We start from the raw sequence: 22733 nt of genomic DNA, 5'->3' as shown, positions 1-22733 counted from the left end.
TGACACAATATTGGCAGGGTATCAGCTGTTCTAGGTGATGCCCCTTCCACACAGGATGGAGTGGGAGGTGAGACAGAGGGATTAAGCAGCCTCAAAGGCACAAATCCTGTTTTATGTGCTTCTGAAGGAACCACAGTTACAGACATCTCCTCTTTCTGTTTGTAGCTAACCTGCTAAGCAGGGCAAAATAAACTATCTTGGCTGTGTCTCCTCATCTTGAGCTTCATTTTTTACTTTTCTGACCCAAGCCTGGCAGACCTCCTGGGCATGTGCTACACAGCACAAGCAAGCAGCTCTAAAAGCTGACACCAAAAGCTTGGAGGGCAATCAATATGTCCACTACATTTCAGAACTGTGCTCTCTGCCTGCTTCACTCTTGCAAAAAGCATGGGTTTTTAGAGGACAAATTTAGCCGCTTACACCTCCAGTTTCCTCACAGGGAATATTTTGCATTAGACAAGCCACTGGGAAAAAGAGGCTTGCAATCAACATTTGCAGATGTATTTCTCAGACAATCAGTGTAACTTTCTCTAGTAACAAATTCCAGTCTCCAGATATATTACAGAAGCTTTGGAAACTCATTATTTGAGGCAAGTACTCAAAAACTGAAAAAAATATTGCCAATAATCCTTACACAAACCACTTAACTTTCTCTAAGGGACATACTTAACATGGCTGAATGTAGGTGAGAGCCAAACGATTTAATGATAATTTACTGTAGAACAGATGGGTTATTTCCTCTCTTTAGTTATGTGCTAGCAGCTTTGAAGAAGTCCCAGACTACATACAAGCTTTTATCTATTAATACACAAACTCTTTAGGAAGCTCTATCAGTGGTCAAAATATCCACTCAAATTGTGTATATCACACACCACTGGTATTTGATCATTACCACTAGTCCTCACATAAACTTCCCTTCTAGTAAAAGTGCTAACAGTACTGCCAGCAATTTTGTAATCTAAATAAAAGCATTTATTCCCTTCTTCAGACTTAATGGCTTTTTTGGTTTTAGTTTTTTAGGAGATGACCTTGGATTGATATGCTGAAAATACAAATAAATCTCTTTCTTCACAGAGAGGTATTTCTGCCACACTTCAGTCCTGAATATTTTTGAAGTTCGTACAACCCTCATCACCACAGCAATCTGAGGACCTCAGTTGCCACTCATATCTATTAAGCATCCCACTGCAGTGCTTTGCTGAGTAGATACTGGCAGAAATGAAAACACATTGCAGTGCTTTGCCAAAAAGTCACTTCAGCACCATAAACTTTCATTGCTAGCTAAAAAAACTGCCAGCTGCAATGTTTGGCTTTTACACTATTGGCAAATGGCTGATATCACACACAAATCCTCTGAAGCTATCACAAATCCTCTGAAGATAATGACTTTCAGATAGGCACTGAATAAATCACTTTTAAGCTCCTTACTTTCCAAGGCTTACACACTTCTTCTCAGCCAGCAGAAGAAAGGAACACTGAAACATGGCAGGAGATGCTATTTGCAAGCTCATAAAATCCAGACCTGAAGCTGCACAAAAATACTACTATTCAGTTTGCCCAGCTATCATGGGTTATATAAAACTATTTCACATCTGAAACAGCTGAATCTTTCATGCAACAGCGGGCAAGAAGAGGAATAGTTGGCATGAATATGAATCATCCCCCAAGAAACTGAAACATGTTCCTCTCTGAAAGTGGCACCTTCCTGAATATTTAACTTGAGATTGGCAACTATTTAGAGCAGGAAAAAAATACACATTTCTGTGACCACTGCACAAAATTCCAAAAACAGATGCATAAGAAAGACTGGGACACTGTGAAACAGAACCATCCCCCTGTTAGTCTGGGAGATTTGCATAAAGCAATGGACATACACACATGGAGGAGACAAACACAGCAGCAGCCTGGAAGGTGTTAGAGCAGCATATTAGGTTAGTTAGAAAGGCAATTAGAGATGGAGCACATAGGGGGCTGGAAGGAACACAAGAGGGAGAAAAAATAGTTTAGAACACAAACAAGCAAACCCTTATAATAAATTAAAACTTCTGTTTTCTGGTTAAAGGGTGGGAAGCATTTTTGCTTCTCCCTCACAAGAAAAAAAAAAAAAGAAAAATTACATTTTCCTATTTGTAGACATTGTAGGTATTACTTCATTATCCTGACAAATGAACTAGTGTAGAACATGTTCACCCTTCTATCAGCTAGCAAACAATTCTTTTTCTTGGAGATGAAGGGAGATAGGCACATTCAATTTCAGAATGGGGATACTTCATTTCTCTAAGGTCAAAACTAAATCTGTGGCTTAGAAATTGCTTGAAAACAAAGTGCAATATGTTGCCACCCGAAAGCTCCTCTACTTAACTCCTCCACAGGTAATTAGGAATACATTATGGTCAGAAGTAGTGAAGGCAGCAGGTAGATCCGGAACATCAGTCTGCGCTAAAATGTTATCTCACAGCATGAAAGCTGTTAGGAAAACAGGAAAACTCAAAAGACCTTTAAACTTGTATTTGTTCCTGAATTAATGAAGAGCAACCACCTTCAGGATATTAGGATAATACCACACAAGTTTTCTTCCCTTGTGACTCAACTCAAGTTCTGCTTGAATCACAGATGTCAGTGCATGGAAATGCTTTGACAAGAACATGGTCTTCCTTTAAATACTGTTACTCTGCCCTCTGAGACAAATAACTGACAATGTGCCCCACAGCAGGGAAGGCATTTTCTCTTCTAATCAGGGGGGCCAAGCACAGGTTGCATTTAAAAATCCTCCCAGCACTTAAACAGTCTCCAACAAACACAGAAACTCTAGCACTCCTACCTGGAATCATCCATCTTTCACCATCTGTTTTTTCCCTGAGTATTGTTATTTTCTGCGCAAATTCATGTCTATCTTGCCCAGTCTAATTTTAAGTATTTCAAAAAGTGGAGTTCAGAGTGAAATAAAATTAAGCTACTAATGTCTAGAAGTGCTACCAGAACTTGCACATACCTGCTGAGAGAAAAGTTACAGATAAGATCTTATAATAAGGCAAAAGAAAGGTGGAAGAAAAACATGGGATTTCCTTGCTCGCTTTGTGACTTGTATGGCCTTCCTATTTATCAACCTATTTTCTGTGGGCATCATTAGCATATTTCACACAAAAAAAACCTATTTGTAAGCGTTAGAGTCTGCTTCAAGCACTCTGTACTCTTTACAGTGTCATTATGCAGTATCAACATATACTAAGCTACATACATGATGCCCATGTGGAAACACCGAAAGAATACAGAATTGTATTAGTGAAACTGCATTAAGTGGCCTCAACTGTAATTATTGAATTTATTTTGTAAACAAATTACAAATAATTGAATTAAAGGCACCTGCATTCCTATACAGAGCATTCATACAGTACCCTCGAGCAATTTCAGAAGTCCACTGACATTTGTACCTCTGTGTGACCTAGATGATACCTGAGCTTTCCCATAAAAAAAACTAAATATGTGCACTATCACGAGAGGCAGATTTGACTGTGTATAAAGCAGATTCAAAACCTTAGTATCACCTACTTATGGGTGTCTTATAATTAGTAATAAATCAGATTACCTGTTTCAAGAATATGGATTGGCTTTACAAAATTGACTTGTTACAGATTTTAATAAAGTTCACCGTCCTAAATTCTGAAACCAGCAAGAAAGGCCCTACCAAAATAAATCAGTCCAGCTACATGAAAATCAGAGAGATACGTCAATTCACTGACAGTCCCACTTCCTTCATTAATTCAAAGAAACAGCTAACAAATGCTTTCTCCTAAGAGGGGTCTTCTGTGATTCATCTCCTGAGCAATGTGGATCCCCTAGTGGGGAATGTCTCTCCTCATTCTTCCACTCTCAGTTTGCCTGTATACACTGAAAAAGGAAACTTTGCTAACTGCTGCTAAATATCCTTTCTGTTGTGCAGCAGTCACTCATACATTATGCATAGATGAAGAAATAAAATGGTAAGGGAAAAACTAACACTTATTTCAAACTCTTCACATGCTATGATTTAAACAGAAACTTGAAAGCATGTATTGTCTGACTGATGTTCAGTTGTGACTACCTGAGTAGGCCTTCTCCCATCCATCATCTAAACCACTTTGGCTTCTTGGAGGAAGATTTACTGTCTGCTAGTTATTCTACCAGAAAGCACAGTATGCAAGCTCTCCAAACCACTGCTGTAATTGCTCCTACAGAACAAGCAAGAGTGTCACATCAGACTCACCCTGAACTACCAAAAATCCCACTAGACAGAACTGGCACTGCTCAGCTCAGGTGTAGAGGGTTAGACTCTCACTGCTTGGCAGGCTTGTTAGGAACCTGGATTACATACATTTAATCAGAAACTCAGCCATTCTCTACTGTGGCCTTATATTAGAGCCCTAAGTGGCAAGAAGCAGTAGAGGAGGTCAATTAAATGTTGCTGCATCCTGCTTGCTCCACAGTGTCTACAGAAAAGTATAAATTACAGAACCTAATTGTCCAGAGTCTATTCCTGCATTTGCCAGCTCAAAATCTTATTAATGGTTCCTTGCTTAATTCAAAGCTTGACTTTTTCCTCATATTAAACTCTAGAGGAGATGAATAAACCTACTTATTCTGACAACGTAACAGCAGTTTAAGTTTCATGTTACTCACACTGTCCTGCTTCTCATTGAATGCTTCTCCATGCTTGTCATTGTCTTTTGGGACATCAGAAGGCTAACAGCACAAAAGACAAGGGAAAGGTGGCAAAACTCTCTAACTCCCTCCTGGAAGAAGTGAGTTGGATATCTCTGCTCAGTAGTTTTTCTCTTGTGTTTCAGAGCTAAGCTTTTCAAGACTAACAGACTGGAAAGAAGATGGGGAACCAATGATCCTTTAACAAGCCAAGAACTCTGTAGAGTATATTGAGTGTAAAGGCAGTCAGAAAACTAGCAGATATCAATACTCTATCACAATGCATAATTCCATCTAAACCAAAATTTTGCCATGATTAGGTGTACTTCTGGAACAAAAAGAAGTGCATAAAAAAAATAAATCTGTTTTTAAAAGGTTTCAAGACCTTTCAATGTAGCATGCCAGTATTACAACACAGTAGGAAATAAAATATGCAAACTGTCTGCTTACACCAGCTATGGGGTGGGTAGGTGACAACATGGTATGACAGTAGCCCTCCAGCCTGGCCTCAGTTGGATGGTTAAACCTGTTCTTCATGGTCCAAACCATACCAAAAGTAAAGACTTCACTAGGCAACCTCAGACAAACATCTCAAGAAAGTATTTTGCCATTAACCTGCTTAGTATATCCTTTGCATTAATACTGTGGTATCCACAGATAAAGAAATATCATGACTGTTTTCAGTGACTTGAAAGTCATAGCACAAGACAAGTGCCAGTCACCATGGAATACTGCAGGCTTTCATACAGTTGAGCAGAACACTAGTAGCAGATCCCAGCAATGACTATTAGCTTTGATGGGCTTCCACACGTTTGGAAGTAGAGTCACACAGTCAGTTACAGTGCAGTGGGGGTTGGAAGAGACCTCTGAAGATCATCTAGCCCATCCATCTTTCCTGCCTGGTTCCTACACAGTTACCAGGTTACCTGGAAAATCCAAGCAAAATCTACCTCATGTACCTCTGAACTGCACAGGAATGCAGAAACACTAGGTTGCAGAATATCATTACTTGATTAAATTTTTATGTTAACAGTTTTGAAATGTCTAATCATCCCTTGCAAAACCAGCAAGGGACAGAGATGCAGAGCAGTCCGTTAACTGTAGACACTAACCAGCTAGATGGCCATGTTGCACAGATGACTGGGAATCTCGGTCTAAAAATACCAGTATCAAAAAATCAAATAAACGGTTTTGCACATCTAAAGAATGAAGCACCAGATCAGAATAATTATAGTATTTATAGGGCTGCAGAATAATATGCATGAACATTATGGATGTTCTTTAAGTTCACAGGCGTGATTTTATTCTGTTGCAGCCATCATGACTCATATTTAAGCTTCACAATATACAGAACTGAGTTAAATGAAAGTCAGCAGAGATTTCCTTCTCACTTTATAACTATAAGGATCTATACATATGTATTAATATTAATATAAAAATATTAGGTATGGTCAATAATAAAGTAGCTAATGGCATATTACAGCAGTTATGATCCTTATGAGTTTCAAATGCTATAAACAAAAAAAAATACTCAGTGTAAAACTGTGAAAAAACTTTAGCAGAAACTAAGAGTACAGACCACTGTGGCCATGTCATACTTGTGTGTCCCCTGGCAGTTCAATAGATACTTGATTTTGTAAATCTTCCACACAGCTTTTACAAATGACCATAGCCACAGCAAAAGCAATATTTCACTTATAGCTGAACATAAAAGGACACACCCCCCCCCCCCGGAAAGCTGCTTTCAAAGACAGCAAAACCACTTGAGAAATGTTGTCAAGACCAATCCACCACAGTGAAGCAAATGCCTACCACAATATAACACCCTCCCCCTGCTGAACTGAAGCACCAACAGAAATTGTCAAACAGGAATACACTTCAACAACAGTTAAGGATAAAGAAGAACTTTTAAGGCTTCAATTGTAACAGCTCCTCTGGATAGTAACTAGAAAAAATACAGCATAAAACTTTTTCACGCTAAATTGATGACAAACATATTTTCATGAAAACACCAGTACTCTTCATAATCTTTTTTTTTTTCCCCAACACTTAAATGTTCACACAGAAAGCAGCACAAAAGGAAGTCTGGAGATTACAATAACCCAGAAGAGACAAATAGGACACCATACACAGTTTGGAAAGCATTATTCCCACCAGCTGTCTGGGGTCACTTTTCACCCAGTGTAAGTGAAAAAACGTAACTGCAGTGTATCAGCAGCACAAATAACGCTTGGTATTGGGCACATACTTAATGTTCACCTCAGTGCTGAAATAAAAATATCCATAGAGTGTTTTATGAGAATGCTCACCTACAGTATGAGCTAGAGTAAATTAAGAGTTCAGAATAGTTCAGAGGCATTTCTGAGTTTGTGTCACTCCATTAATGGAAGATAGTGACTCTCCAGTTAGAGCTTGACTTCAGATACAATGTATCTAACTGGCCAGTAATTGGTACACAAAACCTTTTGCTCTTCATCTGCAGAGGATACAAATTGTGCTGTTAAACCTGACATTTGCTGTTTGATCTCTCAACTCTAGCAGATGCTTTTCAATCCTGACTTATTTGGAAAAACAGTTACCTTCCCATTCATCTGTACTGCGATCCTACAGCCACTGGCCCCCCATGAGAGGCTGCCAAGTTCAGAATCACCACTAGATCACACTTTAAACAGTGATCCAAATCTTCAACAACTTTTCAGAATAGTAACATTCCATGCCCAATTATACTCAAGTTACCAAATCCTGCAAGTTACTCAAAATACAAGCTAGAAATAGTAGACATTTTCTTTGCTGTTCATTTGTTTAGTGTAACACAAATCATCCTGCATTCATCCTACCGACGGACACAAAAAACCCCCACTCCATCTGCCCCTTAATTCAGGGATGCCACTCATCAATCACTTCTTTACCAGGAAAAGACTGTAAATAAACAAACCTGCTTGGCCAGCTGATCCTTCTTCACCAAACCAGTGGCTGCAGCAATGTTCCCTGCTCCTTCCACTGTCTTCTGGGCCACTGCCGTCACTCCTGTCACCACAGCTCCCCCAACATTAGACACTTGCTCTTTGGTCTTCTCAGCCACTGAGGATAAGCAGAAGATGGAGAAACACGTTATGGCTCTGGGAGCTATACCTATCTATCTGTCCCTGACAGCCCAACATTATGAAGAGCCATAAGGCCATTACACTTTGTGAACCACGAGTGGATCTTAAGAAATGAGACTATCCGTCTGGTAACACTGAAATGGCAGAGGTAAAAATAAATCTTATTTGTGGCTCAATTTCTTACATGTAAAAGATGTTTGACGTTTTCATTCACGTCTAGCTGTATTTTAGGGAAGAAAAGGAATTACTTAAGGGCCCTTATTATGCCCAGCTCATTGTGTAACGTATAATAATTGCATTCAGTATATCCCAGTCTGGAAATGCATTCCAGTTAGTCTACCAAACACTGCTGCATGTTACAGGGTATGGAAGACAAGATTTTTTTATGTTAGACTCAAAAGACATTGATTATTATTATTTTTTTAATATATATACTTGATTAATAAGCAGAGCTACTGTTGCTCAACCCGAGAATTTAAAATGCAAGCTTTTATCTGATTCTCTGAGATTTCTGCCCCACTGCTGATGTGTCCATCTATAACATACTAATCTACAAAAAGACTGAATGCCAAAGATGCCAAAGCAAACTGGATTAATAGCTAACTTCCATGCCCCAGGGAAACAACAACTCATTTAGACTACATATACATCAGCAGTTACCATTCTACCTTTCAAAATACCACTGGGTTCTTTCTGCTCATTCATCCTCAAGGGCTCTTTCTGACAGCCACTTGCACTGCAGCAAAATGGGATGACTTCATGCCTCAAAGTTACACATCCATTTACTTATCTACACAACGGACTGGTCATCAAAAACATCCAGCATACAGTTTTGTAGTTCTAAGTAACCCTATTCTTTCCTCTAGCCCAAATCCCATCTGATCTATAAAAGGTATTCACAGCTCTATTTGTTAGCTTTATGAACATGGGACGGATTCTCCTTGGCAGACAGGACACCCTTTCAGGGACTTTTTTGGGAAACGTATGTAGAGAAGACTTTATATGGATAAATTAGATTTCTTTAATTCCCTATAGAAAGAGTATCAGCTGTCCATGTGACAGAGCACACAGCATAGATAACTATGACTGACATTAAATAACAATTAGGAAAAAGTTAAAAAGGTAAACAACATACCAAATAAGTGATTTTTAATAAAGACCCAAATAATAAATATCTGCTGAATGGAGGCAGATAATTTAATGGTCATCCTAGGTAACTTGGAGAGAAAAGTTAGTAACTGATTGAGTATTATCTCTGCCAAAACCAGGACCTTTTATTATAGAGCAGGACAACGGACTATACATTGAAAGTAGAAGTAGAAAAAAATCTGTTTCAACTATCTTACAGCCTCTATATGCTAATAAGATACAAATTCACAAGAAATTCAATTATGTCTATCCATCACTCTACTGCCATGTTTTTCTGTAGGTAAAAAAATCAAAAGTCAACTTTGCTGAAAAGCAAATGTTGCCAGCAGGAAAGGTTTAATTTTATGCTAGCAAGTGGATAAAGACATCTGTTAAGATGTCCCATTTGATTATTACCAACTACAGACTGGAAGAAGCTCTAGATTCTACACATGAAATTTATATAGGAAGTTTTTCACTGGTTCTTGCAAACACATATCTTAAGATGTGTCTTAGAAACACATAACTTCTGAAGAACCTTAAGACATGATTGTGCAGTCTTTTAGCAGCATACTGAGCAACATTATGAGAAGGAAACTTGTTAAAACTTGTTAACACTATTTCCAGCACAAATCCAAAACATAGCCCCATACCAGCTACTAGAAAATTAACCCTACCCCAGTCAAAGCCAGCACACAGACATAACATAAAAAAGCTGACACAGGAAACACCATAAAAGATTTCTTACACACTTCAGAAATCTGGGCCATGAAAATAAATCCAGCACATAGCATATATTTGGAAAACACTCATTCCAGTAGGAGAAAGAGAGTCGCCTTTCCTGTCTCTGAGGAATACCTATACACCATCAAAGTCCCTATTACCAGAGCAACTCTATAAATCAACTCCAGCCTTGTGACCCTTCAGCTCTGAAACCTTAGTGACAAGATGAGAAGGAGAAAAAGTGTTTCCAGTCTCATGTATTTTATTGCTTACACTAAGTAGTAACATGGGAAAAGCATAAAATGCACACAAAGAAATCAGTTCAGAATGCAGGGGGTTGATACCAACTAATTAAATTAATCTGAATACCAGGTTCTTTAACCATCTTAAGGCATTAAGTCTTTGTAAAGTTGATGTCTGCTTTCTGTCAAGAGTGTTGAGAACTGAGTAAATCCACTTCTGCAGAGCTCTGCTGTTCTATGGCCTGATTATTTCTGCCCATTTATACCGACACTCCATTCCAGTAAATGATCCTGTGATGGTGTACATTGGCCATGTCAAAGCCAACTTTGAAACTGAAATTCTAATACTGACTGTAGCACTGTACAAAAGTTAGCAACATTAAAGCCAACTTTTCTGTACTTATTATAGACCACTGGTTAACATCAAATATCAATGCAAAATCTTTGAAGCTATTTGAAATCAGAACTAGTTTGTTTCAATTTTGAACAATAAAAGTAGATGAAAACAGGAGGATTTATCTGAATTAAGTTAGTCTTTCTGCAGTAAATACACTTCTGAGTGTGTATTTCAGACAATAAGGTTGCCTTAGGTACTTAAAGAATGAATTTACAAAGAAGCCAATCAATACATCGTGGGCTCTTCAATTCATACAATTTACTGTAACATGCCTAATGGAGTTAAAAGAAACACGACAGGAATACCAATTATTAAGAATGGCAAGAACAGAAGTTATTAGATAAAATAATTAAGAAAAATTAAGAAAAATAATTCAGCAAAACACCTGACTATAGCTCATAACTTCATATTGTGTCTGACTCAGTTTCAGGAAACGGACATGCACAAAGGCTTTTAGGCCTGTGCTTTACTTTGATCATCAGGACATGGACAGTAAATATTTCACCTTTGATACTGTACTTTTCTTGACATTTATCCCTGGGAGATAAGCAAGATGGATGATTTGTGCATTTGAAGTCAAAGGCCAGAAGACATGTTAATTAGGCAGGTAAATCAGATAACAACAGCTAACACCCCATAAAACCAATAAGGAAACCTCCTTCATCTTCAGAAGTTGGGCCAAAGGGCGACCTGACCAATAACAGGCTTACAGCTTCGTATCTTCATTTTCATGTCTCAATGCCATTAAACCCACTACAAGCAGGACTTTGTTTAAAGCAAAAAGCATCTCAGTCTAGTATTTCTGGCTTTGGAAAGCAGCTGACCAAACAGCATATTTGGATGATCAGCATTTCAAGGTGTGTCAGCTTCCAGCCCCTTCACCAGCAAAGGTTTTTAAATGACAAACTATTAACCAGTAGGAAACCTAACAAGACCTTGAAACTCCGACAGTAAGGAAGGACTGACTGCACAACTGTGAAAACACTCTCATTTTCATCTGTGATTCTAGTTTGCATTTGACTGTCTCCAACCTCTTGAGTAAGTTTTATTCACATAAGAAAATGCATTATTTCACCTCAGGTTTCACATGATATTAACATTCTGTTGCATCATAAGACCAACAGAACTAACAAACTCCTAGTCCTGTGAAAAGAGACAAGGTCTTCACAACTGTCCTAAAAAGCAGTTTTGTCACATCAACTTCAACAGCATTGATTTAAATGGATTTGATTTCTAAGACAACTTCACTAGCATTTCTCAGTGTCTTCATATTATATCTCATAACCTGTTTCACTCACCTTCTCTGCCTGACAGAAAAACTCTTTGGAGTCTTGCAATTTTTAATATTTTTATTATTAATTTTTAAAATATATTCCCAAGCAATTCCTCTGTTCTTAAACAACCAAGCCCATACTGTTTCATTGTAGAAACTATGCTCTCCGGATTTTGCATTAGGTCTCCTCACTGCCACATTTCAACCTGCATGCCCTCTACGTATTTTCATATTCATTCAACAGCCAAACTCCTTTCAGGTTAGTCGGCCAGAGGGAGCAAACTGAGGCACAGTCCCCATTATTCCCAAGCTTTAGGTGTTTAACTTTGTCTCCCATTTCCTAAAGTGGGTGAGGAGCAGCCACTGTTTTTACTTAAAACATGCAGTAACTTTTCAGAATTTTCTATTCATAGGAGCAGCATGTAACAGAGGTGCTCTCCTTATGTTTGCCTTTATAGTCTGCTTCATATATTTCAGAAAAAAAAAAAAATTGAACATCTCTTCAAACATGTCCAAAATTCTATTAATCTACCTAAAATTTCCTATCTCACTCCACATACTGCAATCAGATAAGGATGCAAACTTGCAGCATTCAAGACCGGTTGCTTCTGTCAGGAAAAGGGAAAGAAGTTCCTCACTAAGCTAGCCTACTATTCAGTCCCAGTGCTTGAGCACATTTCATACATGTACAAATGTCCTTGACTTTTATTCTACCACAGCCAGCTGGGTGAACATCACCCTTATTAACTTACTTGCTACTGTTGTCAGTTACTGTTCCCACATCTGTGATGCTGTTAGATATATGTGCCTCAGATCTCATTCTACTGCAATCCTCAACTGATTATAGCAATGATCTCTCTTAATATTTCTTTTAATTGAGGTCTGACAAGCTGAGATTTCAAACCTTGTAACAACAGGATGCACGTTCAGCCTGAGGCTAAATTCTGAAGCACTATCATAGAAGTTCTCTTCGGTTTCTTTACTAAAAATACTCTTGATTGACTTTTCAGCCATTTGTGTTGTGATATTAAGTACTGCCATTTATTTACTTACAGTTGCATAGGCTCATGTGAGCATAGGTGAATGATACACTGGCTGTACAGGGAACAAAAAGAAAGAAGCTTTTTTCTGCTCTCATAATTATTTATTTTCTAATCTCTTAGGGCAAAAAATCTTAGATTTCTTGACCATGAATTTTCTTCACACCTGCAGAAGACATATTCTATAGCAGAAAACTACACGTTGTGTTCAATGCAATACAGTGAGCTAAGGACTCTGTAGAGATTGAAGACTTTTCATTTTGCCACTTACTACACATTGTTGTTTACTAGTTTCTTTTTATACCTAAAATGATACCTGCAAGTCAAATTAAAATGCAAATGGACCCTCTTTCAGTGTAGAAATGCTAGTGTAAATATACATGCCCAACACTTTTTAATTTCAAAGTTAAAAGCGCTGTTGCTACTGAGAGATTAGGCAATTCTAAAATAAACATTTAAAAAGCCTCATAATTGTGACAAATTCAAATTAGTTTATCAAAATTGATTTATTTATTTCCTGTAATCCATTTCCCTTGTATCTTCCCACCCAACCAGCTCCAGTGGGAAATAATGATGAGTGACAAGAATCTTTTAGAAATGTAGGAAGCAATGGGGCTTGTCTGTACTGCAGTGGCAGCATGACTAACAGTACATCAAGCACACCTTATCTGAAACTGCACTGTGTGTTATCTGAAACACACCTCAGGCTGGAATGAAGAATCACAAAGAGCACAGCCAATGCTGGGGTTATTAAGTTCACAGCTTACAAGCAAAGACACATTTTCCTCATTGGAAGAGTAAGATCTCATTGGACCCAAGCATACCTTGTGTTTCAAAGACACTTCCATGATTATAAAAATCAAAGTTCTAGCAGAGGCACCTGTCCTGGAGCCAGGAATTGATGTCTTGGGCATACTTGTTTCTTCCAAAGTCTCTCCCCATTACTGGGAAGATTGTGGAAAACACTATCTATCCTCCTGAACCTTTTAGCAGTCTTCCCAGGGCCCCAAATCAATTTCGATTGACCTGGCAGTTCTGGTTGCAACTTCATGAGTACCTACATGAAAGATGAGGAACAGGCAACAGTCTGAAAATTGTTCTAGACTTGTCCATTTCTCGGTGACATCCCTGACTGGGGCCCCAGCTGCTGCCCAGAGAGGCAGCAAACTTCAATGACAAGAGGGTCCAGACCCTTATCTCAACCCATGATTTTTTGAACTTTTATCCATTTCTCCCATATCCCACCATAGGGGAGTGAAAGAGCAGCTCTGTGGTGCTCAGCTGCCAGCTGGGGTTAAGACATGACAATAGTCTGAAAGTCTTAACCCTGGATACACTGCTGACCTCTTTCGCCTTAATTGTAAAGACTCCCTGTGGTTATTACTTTCTACCTAACTCTTACAGTCCCTACTGTATGAAAGAGGCTCCTTTTACGTTTCCTTCCTTCATTTGTTGCACTAATCCCTGTCTTGTCCACTGGCGTCAGATCTATGATCTCCTAAATCAGGAGGAAAAAGTCCTCCTGACATGTGCCCAGGTCTCTTGCCACTTGGCTTTCCACAGCCCTCCTCCAGTGGCACCCCTCTTCTCCACTCCCACCTCCAGATCAGTTTTGCCTCCTCAGATCACAAGGAGACAAATCTGGACATGTCAGTCAGAATTTCAGATTCTATAGGCAGAAGTACTTTACAGCAATATAAGAACCAAAACCAAATCCAAAACCATCCCCCCAAAACCCAAGCTATTAAGAAAGAATTCACTTTTTTATGCCATGTAGAATATTTCACCTTTGGCAATAAACAAACAACAGAAGACCCTCAATTTATCTGTTTCTGAAGAAGTAAATTATTTCCTTCTGTTCAGTAATATGGTTTCATTAGTCTCCTAGTTCATAATAGTACAGCTTGACTTTGATTCAGAACATCCCTCAAAAGACCCTTCTCACATATAAATAACTATATTAAATTTACATATTCACTTGTAAAACAGTGTATGCACTTTGACAAAATGAGTGTTGCTTTCTGCCTCAGTTTATCTATCCTCTTCTGTCATCCATAAATTGGAGTGCTCCCAAAATTACATGGAATTTTTAACAACTAAAAGGTTAGTTAATCAAACATAGAGAAGCAGCTGGAATTAAAAGATAATTGCCTTACCTGTTGTGACACCATGAACAACTCCTTCCTTGGTCCTGGAACCTAAGCAAAGAACAATATTAGGTTGAAAAGACATGTTAAGTACTGGCAAAGCCTAGGCAGATAATAAAGGGAGATGAATATATAGATTATATACAGCTGTACACGGGATTTCCAAAGATTATGAAAATTTATTCAAGAGGAATTCAACCTAAGGCAAAGGGCAAAAGCACCAATGAAGAGCAACTGCATGAATGTTCATTGACTGTGGAAAGGTGAGTAATATGGGAAACACTTTTGCAGTTAATTACTTGTATGTACTGGCTTCCATGCCATTTTTTTAATAGTGGTGTTAATTAAGCCTCCCACTTTGCAAACCTACATGAATGGAAAGCATGTTACTGTTAACATCCTAATGAGACTCATGCATGCATTTGCAGCAGATCAGAGCCAAAGTTTCCAGAAGATCCTTACAATTTAATCTTTTAACTCTTCTCCAGATTTCAGTTTGCAAGGATTAACAACTATTACTGACCCACAGAAGACCTAGAGGTTCAAACCATGGGGTGCTTGTAGTGCTAGCCAGATTTAGACAAAAATTAATCTGAAATTGAAACATTAAACAGTAGATAGGTTTCAAACACAAAAATGCCACTGGGGTCAAAGCCAACATCTGCCACATCTGGTGTCCTCCTTGTCACGGGCTCATGTGACAACTCACCTAAAGATTCTGCAGACAGGAACCTAGAGCTAGTTCTAGACTGAGATGTAACACAAGACCTGTGTAAGCAATGTAGCTCTGCCACCCTGAAGATCAAACAAATTTCTGTAACATCTAAGTAAAAATACTAAGACTTTTTACCACACTGCATAGAAAGGGACCATCTCTACTGTCTTTAATGGGAAAATAAACAAATTAACATATATTGCTTTTAAAAATGCAATTTCATGTTGTTTTCCATACCAAAACTCTACTTGTCCTTAGTAGGCTTTATAATTTGGCTACATTTCAGGGATTAGTACTCATCTGTCAAGTATGGTGCTTAACAATTAAGCATTACAGAGACAGAGTTTATGGCTCCTAGTTTATCATCTTACCCTAGTCTGCCTAAGAGGATGAAATTTTTCATATATTTTTTTATATTAACAAAACAGAAATTGCCTTATTTCAAATGCAATTTTTTGTCTGTACGTCATTCAGTATTTGTGGCATTGTAATTTATACTTCTGACTTTACACTTCTAACACCTGTATAACTTGGGCTTAACGCTATGCATAAAATCTTATACAAACTGATATAAGCAGAAATACATTAGAAGAAAATGTATGAGCAGAAATATATTAGAAGAAAGCAACTTTGCTCAAAATTATTTACAATAATACAATTAAACACTGAAATAAAATACAAGTTCATTCAAAGTCTTACTTGCTACTAGCACTAATTTATGAAACTGAAGCCAATTTATGGCACTATCAGATTGTTCAGGGCATTGAAAAAAGTCTGTTGTCTATGAGCTAGAGCAGAATAATAATCCATGATAAATAACGGGGGGAAAAGTTTCATCAAGTAAAATGATATGTTCCTTTTACAAGCTAATGAAGTGGCTAAATAGCTGAGAAATCTTTCTCCCTATTTTATTCTGATTTTCTCTTTAAAAAAACCCCAAACGACTTACTGAAGTGAAAATATTTACCATTGAAAGAACCATACAGTTTATTAAATCCAAGGTGTTAATGTCTAAAGACTTGTTTTAGGACTTTGATTCTCAATCTTGTGGCACCATGAGACCTGGCGAAGCGAAGCACTTCGAACACTTGCTGGAATCTAAGCAGATGACAGTTCCACTGATTTCTAGAAAGAGACTAAACACCATTTCAGGCTTACAGTGCATCTATTGGAACACCTAATATTAACCATATGTTTTTAAATGCAGTGTTAGATCTGGCCAATATCTCTTTTGTATTGTTGAAGTTACTGCCTGCAAGTCAAGCCACTAACACATGAAAACACATGAAGAGCGAGTACTCAGTTCTCTAGGGCTGGTAAGAGATGGATGGTACAACAGAATGCCCTGAGGACTCCTGCAATGCATATATATCTCCAGAGGGACATATACAAGCTGATTATTACTTCAATTACCCTGATGTAACGCTGCTATAAACACAACTAATGCTTGTCTCTTTTGCTACTGGAAGACAGGTTTTTCTTTAGCAAAATCTCTGCTCGCAGAGCCATGCAGAACCAAATCCATTAATTGGCCAAAAAACAGCTAAGTGGTAGTCCAGACCTTACAGCATATGTTAGAGCTCAATACTATTTGCCCCACTACTGCACACTTGCATGGAAGTAGCTGTTTCTGCAGTCACAGCTACAAAATCTAGAATTACACTAGGATCTGCCAGAATAGGACTATAAATACAACAGTTTAATTCTGTAGGATGACTTCTGGCTGGTAATGAAGGAAAGCTGATCATCCACATTTCTGAGAGAAACTTGCTGTCTTTCATTCTGATATTCTGAAAACATCAATGACCTTGCTCATCATACCATTCACAACAGGGGGAACAGAGGAATGGAAGTAGGGACAATATAAAGACCATGGAACCTGACACTGACCAACACTACTTAGGTGATGTGGAAGCAATAGTAATGCATGTTAATGCTACTCCTCTGTCCTATAATGCACACTTGTGCAAGGGGAAGGAGAAGCCAAAGCCTTTTGTCTTCGTGTAATTATAAAAAAATACAATAGACTCTCTTAATGAAATTATTTATTACCATTCCTATCATTATTCCAAAAGAAAGTGTGTATCAGCAGCTTGGCAACACACTCATTTCTGGGCTTTCCAAGAGGTGAACAGACTATTTCAAGCAAGCCCTCTGTGAGATTCAGGTAAGAGATGGTTAAAGACAGGGAGACACGAGCCCAAACTAGGGGAAGGAGAAATCATGGTCTAGGGAAAACACCTGCTCCTAAGTGCTGAAGTCCATTATTCCACCAGGCTGACCTAGAGTCCCTTTACTACTCCGGCGGCTTTTCTATTATCAAAGGAAAGTAAGAAACCTTAAGAAAAGAGTGCAGCAGAGGAATTTGTATGGTCTTGCCAAATAGGTCATGACTGAACAGTTCTACTCTAAGGCCATGTGCCAGGTAAGCACTGGGAGTAGTAAACAATTCATTCACTAGCCACATTGCTCCTGATAAACTATTTCTTCGTTCTGCTAAGGTATAACACATAACAATCAAGCTGGAAAATTCCATTCCTGAGCACTGAACATGGACTAAAGAGTCAACTGAACAAAAACTTCAGCTCTCTAGTAGCATACACAGAGCTCAGAGGAGCTCTTGAGCAGTACATCATTGAGAGGAGGCAGGAGCATCCCTCCTTCTCCCAGGTCCTAATTTTAAAGAGAGTGGAAGTAAGTATTACCACTTACTTCCTCACTGCTTCACACCAACAGCTCTTGAAGGGTACATGCAGACCCAGTTTTAAATTTATGGCATACACAGCACAGGACTGCTAAGTCTCAGTCCTCCTTTCTAAGCAATGGTCGGGACATTATTTGACATAGGCAAAGGTTCTGATGCTGTTTGTACAAGTCAAGACAAAGCCATTGATTTCAGCTGGCCAATGCTGAAGTACATCAGCAGAGGAATGTAGGTGAAAAAGAACACATGAAAACATAAAAAGCATAAAAATACACTACAGACTGTATTGAATAGTATCTTGGGAATTAAAAAGCAGGACAAAGAAAACAGGACAAAGAAAGAACATACTTCAATATGGAGAGTGCAAAATATCCCCAGCTAAACCTCCAATACACCACTCTCCCTCAGAGTTCTAAGTCTCCCTCTGTATCAAAGTAAATTTTTCTTGTGCCAAAAAAAAAAAAAAAAAGAAATGAGAAGAGGGAAGAGAAAGAGAGAAAGAAGGGGGAGAAGATACAATGACCACACTTCATCCCAAGAAGTAGCTTTTGTTAGCAGAACTCTTACCACGTAGAATTATGATACAATAATAGCTAACAGCAGCCTAGACAAAAGGGTCCAATGTTTTCCATATTGACTTAAGTTCCACTGATTTCAGTGGGAGACCATATCACCCAGAGGATACGGACTAAAGACTTTGCATATTGTTAGTTCTTCAGCAGCAATGGAAAGCTAAATGTTAGGGAGCTCACTGTCAAAATAAAAAACAATTAACAGGTTCCTCTCTGCCCATTGTTCTTAGGATCCTTTTTGCGAGATGCCAGGCAGCTTTCACAGCATCATGTGGCTATGAAACTTGCACCTGAAAACCCAGTGATAGAGACCAGGAGCGATAAACCTTCAGAAGCTCTAATGCAGTGTGCTGCTCCTCTCTGTTTATAAAGGAATTTCACCACCTTTTGCATTGCAACCATTATCAGCCTACAGACTAGAGAGATTATCACACCAGTGTTGGATAATGTTGCTCAGGGGAAGAACTCCCCTGCTGTGTGTTTGGGAAACAGACAAATAACCAGCTCCTCATTGCCCCCTTACCCTTACTCGATACTGCTGAAACTTCAGCTGGGGAAACTGTGCATCCCCACAAGCAGGTATAAGCAGGCACACACACGGACACAGGAGCTGTCAGAGCTCCTGGAGACAGCTTCCAACCAAGGGCTTTTCGTCTGCATGACTGAAATTGTGCTTATAGCTCTGCACCCCTGAAATCAACCATCTGCTGTGGGAAGAATCCTTCACCATTACTACAGTCATATGCACTGATCCCTATTGCAGCTCAGGGCTCCACTGCCCTCAGTATGTTATTCTTGAAATAAATAGCAAGCCTGCTCTCCAAAGTTCAACCTCAGCCAAAGTGTCTCTGAAGACAACAGGAAATCTGTTGCTTTTGAGCAACCTGAAGAAGAGGTCAGACACAATGATTAATTTAGCACTTAATGTAGATTTCTAATACAAAGAAATCAATTACCCTAGAAGCATGTTCAGAAACTACAAGAAAACAAAATTAAAAAAAGAAAGCTCTACCCTTGAAAAATAATTCCAGTATCAAGCACAATGTATGGTGAAAGAACAACTGTCTGATATACTGAAAATGAGCAGGCACTCATTTTAAAATAGACTCATCTTACAATTAGTTTTCAAAATGACTGCCATCTCTGTTGAGCTTTGCTGTGGCTCAGCAGGAGAAAAGTGTACTTCAAACGAGCAGTCCAAACCACCTGAAGCAGAAATAATTTGTCATATCTGACTGGCACTAGCCTGCAAGGGCAGAGGTAATCCTGAAAAGGCATCAGAATTCCAGAGCCCCCAGTGCTGCCATTTAGAAGAAATGTCTCTGGTTTTCAACTCTCTTGGTTTTTAACTTCTCTTTGGTATCTGCACACATCTTCCTAGGTATGAAAAGCATCCATTACAGAAATGACCTGCCATGTTATCAGAAAAAGTGAAAGGGCCTACAGAAAATAGTGTATTTTGCTCTCCATTTTTTTAGAGAACAACTTCATTTGATGAATAGGATAAATAGGTCCATAATTATTTTTAAATGGCCACTTACTCATACAGTGTTGGCAGATTCTTTTCCTGCAAATTTTTCATAGCAGCATTTGCAAGGTAGTCCTCAAAAGCCTGATACTTGCTAAGTGAAGATAATGATCATGCAATCAAAGTACCAGTCTGGGATTTGAAAAGAATTTTATCCCTGGCTCTGTGCAAGATTCTTCTGTGACCTAGATAAGTCACTTCACGGCTTTGCTACCTTGGGGTCTACCTGACCTACCTTATTAACTCCAGTGGTTCTTTCATGAGAAACCATGGAAAATATCTGCTATGGAAATGCAACAGTAAGTACAGAACTTTGTTATAGAAAATATTACTGTCCACATCCCAAGCAGACAGAATGGCTTTTGCTCAGTTCCCAAATTAACCTCTCAAGTTTCCTCTCTTAAAACTCCACTTAAAACTTGTATGTTCTACAGGATGCTGAGAAGTTACCTTCATCTTCAGCTTTTAACTATTTTTAAAATTTATTTCCTCTGTACCAACTAGCCCTTCAGCCTTAACCTAGCAAACTTCTTGAATAGAGGGCCAGCTAGTGACCTGCATTGCAAGGCACACCCTACAACACAACCTTGTTCTTTGTGGCAGTACAGATGTGGCTCCACAGAGCAGTAACGCACAGCCAGCCCAACACAGTGACATAAGAACCAAAACTAGGCCTCAAAAAAATGGAGCTGGGGATGGCACAACTCTCCACTTGTTGTACACCGACCAGCAGGGTGATGGCTGTTGTTCACTTACCCACATAGAGGACACCCTCTTTCGTCTTCCCTGCTGCCTCTGCCACACCCTGCTTAGTTTTTTCTGCTGCTGCTACAACTCCCTCCTTTGCCTTGGAAAGTCCCTTCATGAACACATCCATGGCTGAAGAACTTCTTCACACAACTCTAGAGAAAAAAAAGAAGAAAAAGACAGTACCCTTTCAGAAAGATTTGGTTCTGGCATTTTATCCTAGAAATCAAAGAAAAAATTATTAAAACTGAATGGGATCACAATTACTTTAAAATTATGTTATTTATACCCCCATATGATGTAGCTTTCCTCCTCATCTCTATCAGCAATACACAGACATCTTTGTATGTGAGGTTGCACTCAGTATTTCAGATAGAAAGAACAGTTAAATTACTAGAAAGGAAAGGAGTACAATTACGTGATTCAGCTTTACATTTTCACACATGCTGCCATACATACTAAGTTAAACAGTGCTTCCTGAGCAGTTCCCTTCATCCAAGCAAAGCTGGGAGACCCTGTTTCCACAGAATCCTACACAGAGGTTGCTGGTAATGCAGTTTTGGTTGGAAGACAATTCATTGGTAAGACAAGTCCCTTCTTTGCCTACCAAGGAATCATTTCCTCCAGAGGACTGTTCTGCTTATGTACAAATTCCAAGATTCACCTCTGTGATTTGGTGACACTCCACTTCTCATCCAGATGAAAAAGCCAACTCAAAAAAACAGCAGCAACTTAAAAAAAGCAAACAAAAAAAACAACAAAAAACCCACACAAACAAAACCCACAAACCAACCAACCAACAAACACAGAACAAAACCCACACCTTCTAAATGATAAATGTTAACTTGTTGCAAGAAACTGCCATTATAATTCAGGACAGGAGCAAATAGATAATGCTGCTTTTCCAGTAGTCCAGCATTTTGTGCACAGTCCACATAATTCTTCTCGAAACTGAGTTTTCCCAAATGGGTTATTTACATGTATGAGGACTGAGACAAGATTTTACCAAAAAGCATAAGCAAGAACGCAGGATTTTAAAAGCACTGCACTAAAGCCATCAAGTGAGTTCTGTGGCAGCTGAACAACCCAGCAAAACACTAAAACTACTAAAGCCATAATTTAAATTAAAACAACGAAGTCAGGGTCCCTGTGATAAATCCGTTATTGACAGACCTTTCTCTTCCTCCACCCACACAGAAAAAAGCACTGCCTGTTTTTTTCTTTTCTCTGTCAGATGCTGAGTGGGAGGAATGGATGTCTAGGAAGGCATTTGGGCTGCTGCAGCTTTTTACTAACTCGTGACGAGCGTGTAAAGAAAGGCAGTATTTCTGCTCCAGCCAAACTGCCTACGGTACCTGTTACCCTGGGGCTGGGGAAGGGGGGGTTATACCCCCAGAGACGAGGGGAGGCAGCCCCATCCCGCGGGACCCCCGGCTCCCCCAGCGCGGGAGTCCCCACGCGCGTTCCCACCCCCGGGCGAGGGGCCGCGCCGGGACCCGCCGCACCCGGGCACCTCCCAAAACACACGGGCACCTGCAGAGGGAGGGAGAGGGCAGGACGACGGGACCACGTATACGTATACAAGTGTACATGGAGAGGCACCTACCGAGGAGGGGTGGGCGACGCGACCATATGGGTCCCCACCGGTTCCAGCTGACGCGCCGTCGGCACAAGGCGCCCGGCTGCTCCCCCCTCCCCCGCGCCCACAAGAGGACGTGCAACAGGAAATAGATATA

General features: G+C 39.3%; 1 protein-coding gene across 1 annotated transcript in view; it reads right to left on the bottom strand.

The window, feature by feature from the left end:
* SNCA (synuclein, alpha (non A4 component of amyloid precursor)) overlaps positions 1–21127 on the bottom strand; it is a 53794-nt gene extending 32667 nt beyond the window's left edge. Inside the window, exons 1-3 of the mRNA XM_009995868.1 lie at positions 21007–21127; positions 14741–14782; positions 7613–7758 (exon numbers count right to left, since the gene is read on the bottom strand). Of these exons, the coding sequence (XP_009994170.1) occupies positions 7613–7758; positions 14741–14782; positions 21007–21127 (309 nt within the window). The remainder of the gene's footprint in view (positions 1–7612; positions 7759–14740; positions 14783–21006) is intronic.
* Positions 21128–22733: the final 1606 nt, after the last annotated feature.

The sequence above is a fragment of the Chaetura pelagica genome, unplaced genomic scaffold (genome assembly GCF_000747805.2).
Source record: "Chaetura pelagica isolate M959 unplaced genomic scaffold, ChaPel_1.0 scaffold142, whole genome shotgun sequence".
Lineage (NCBI taxonomy): Eukaryota > Metazoa > Chordata > Aves > Apodiformes > Apodidae > Chaetura > Chaetura pelagica.
The sequence above is the reverse complement of the archived record's forward strand: the minus strand, read 5'-3'. Positions and strand labels throughout refer to the sequence as shown.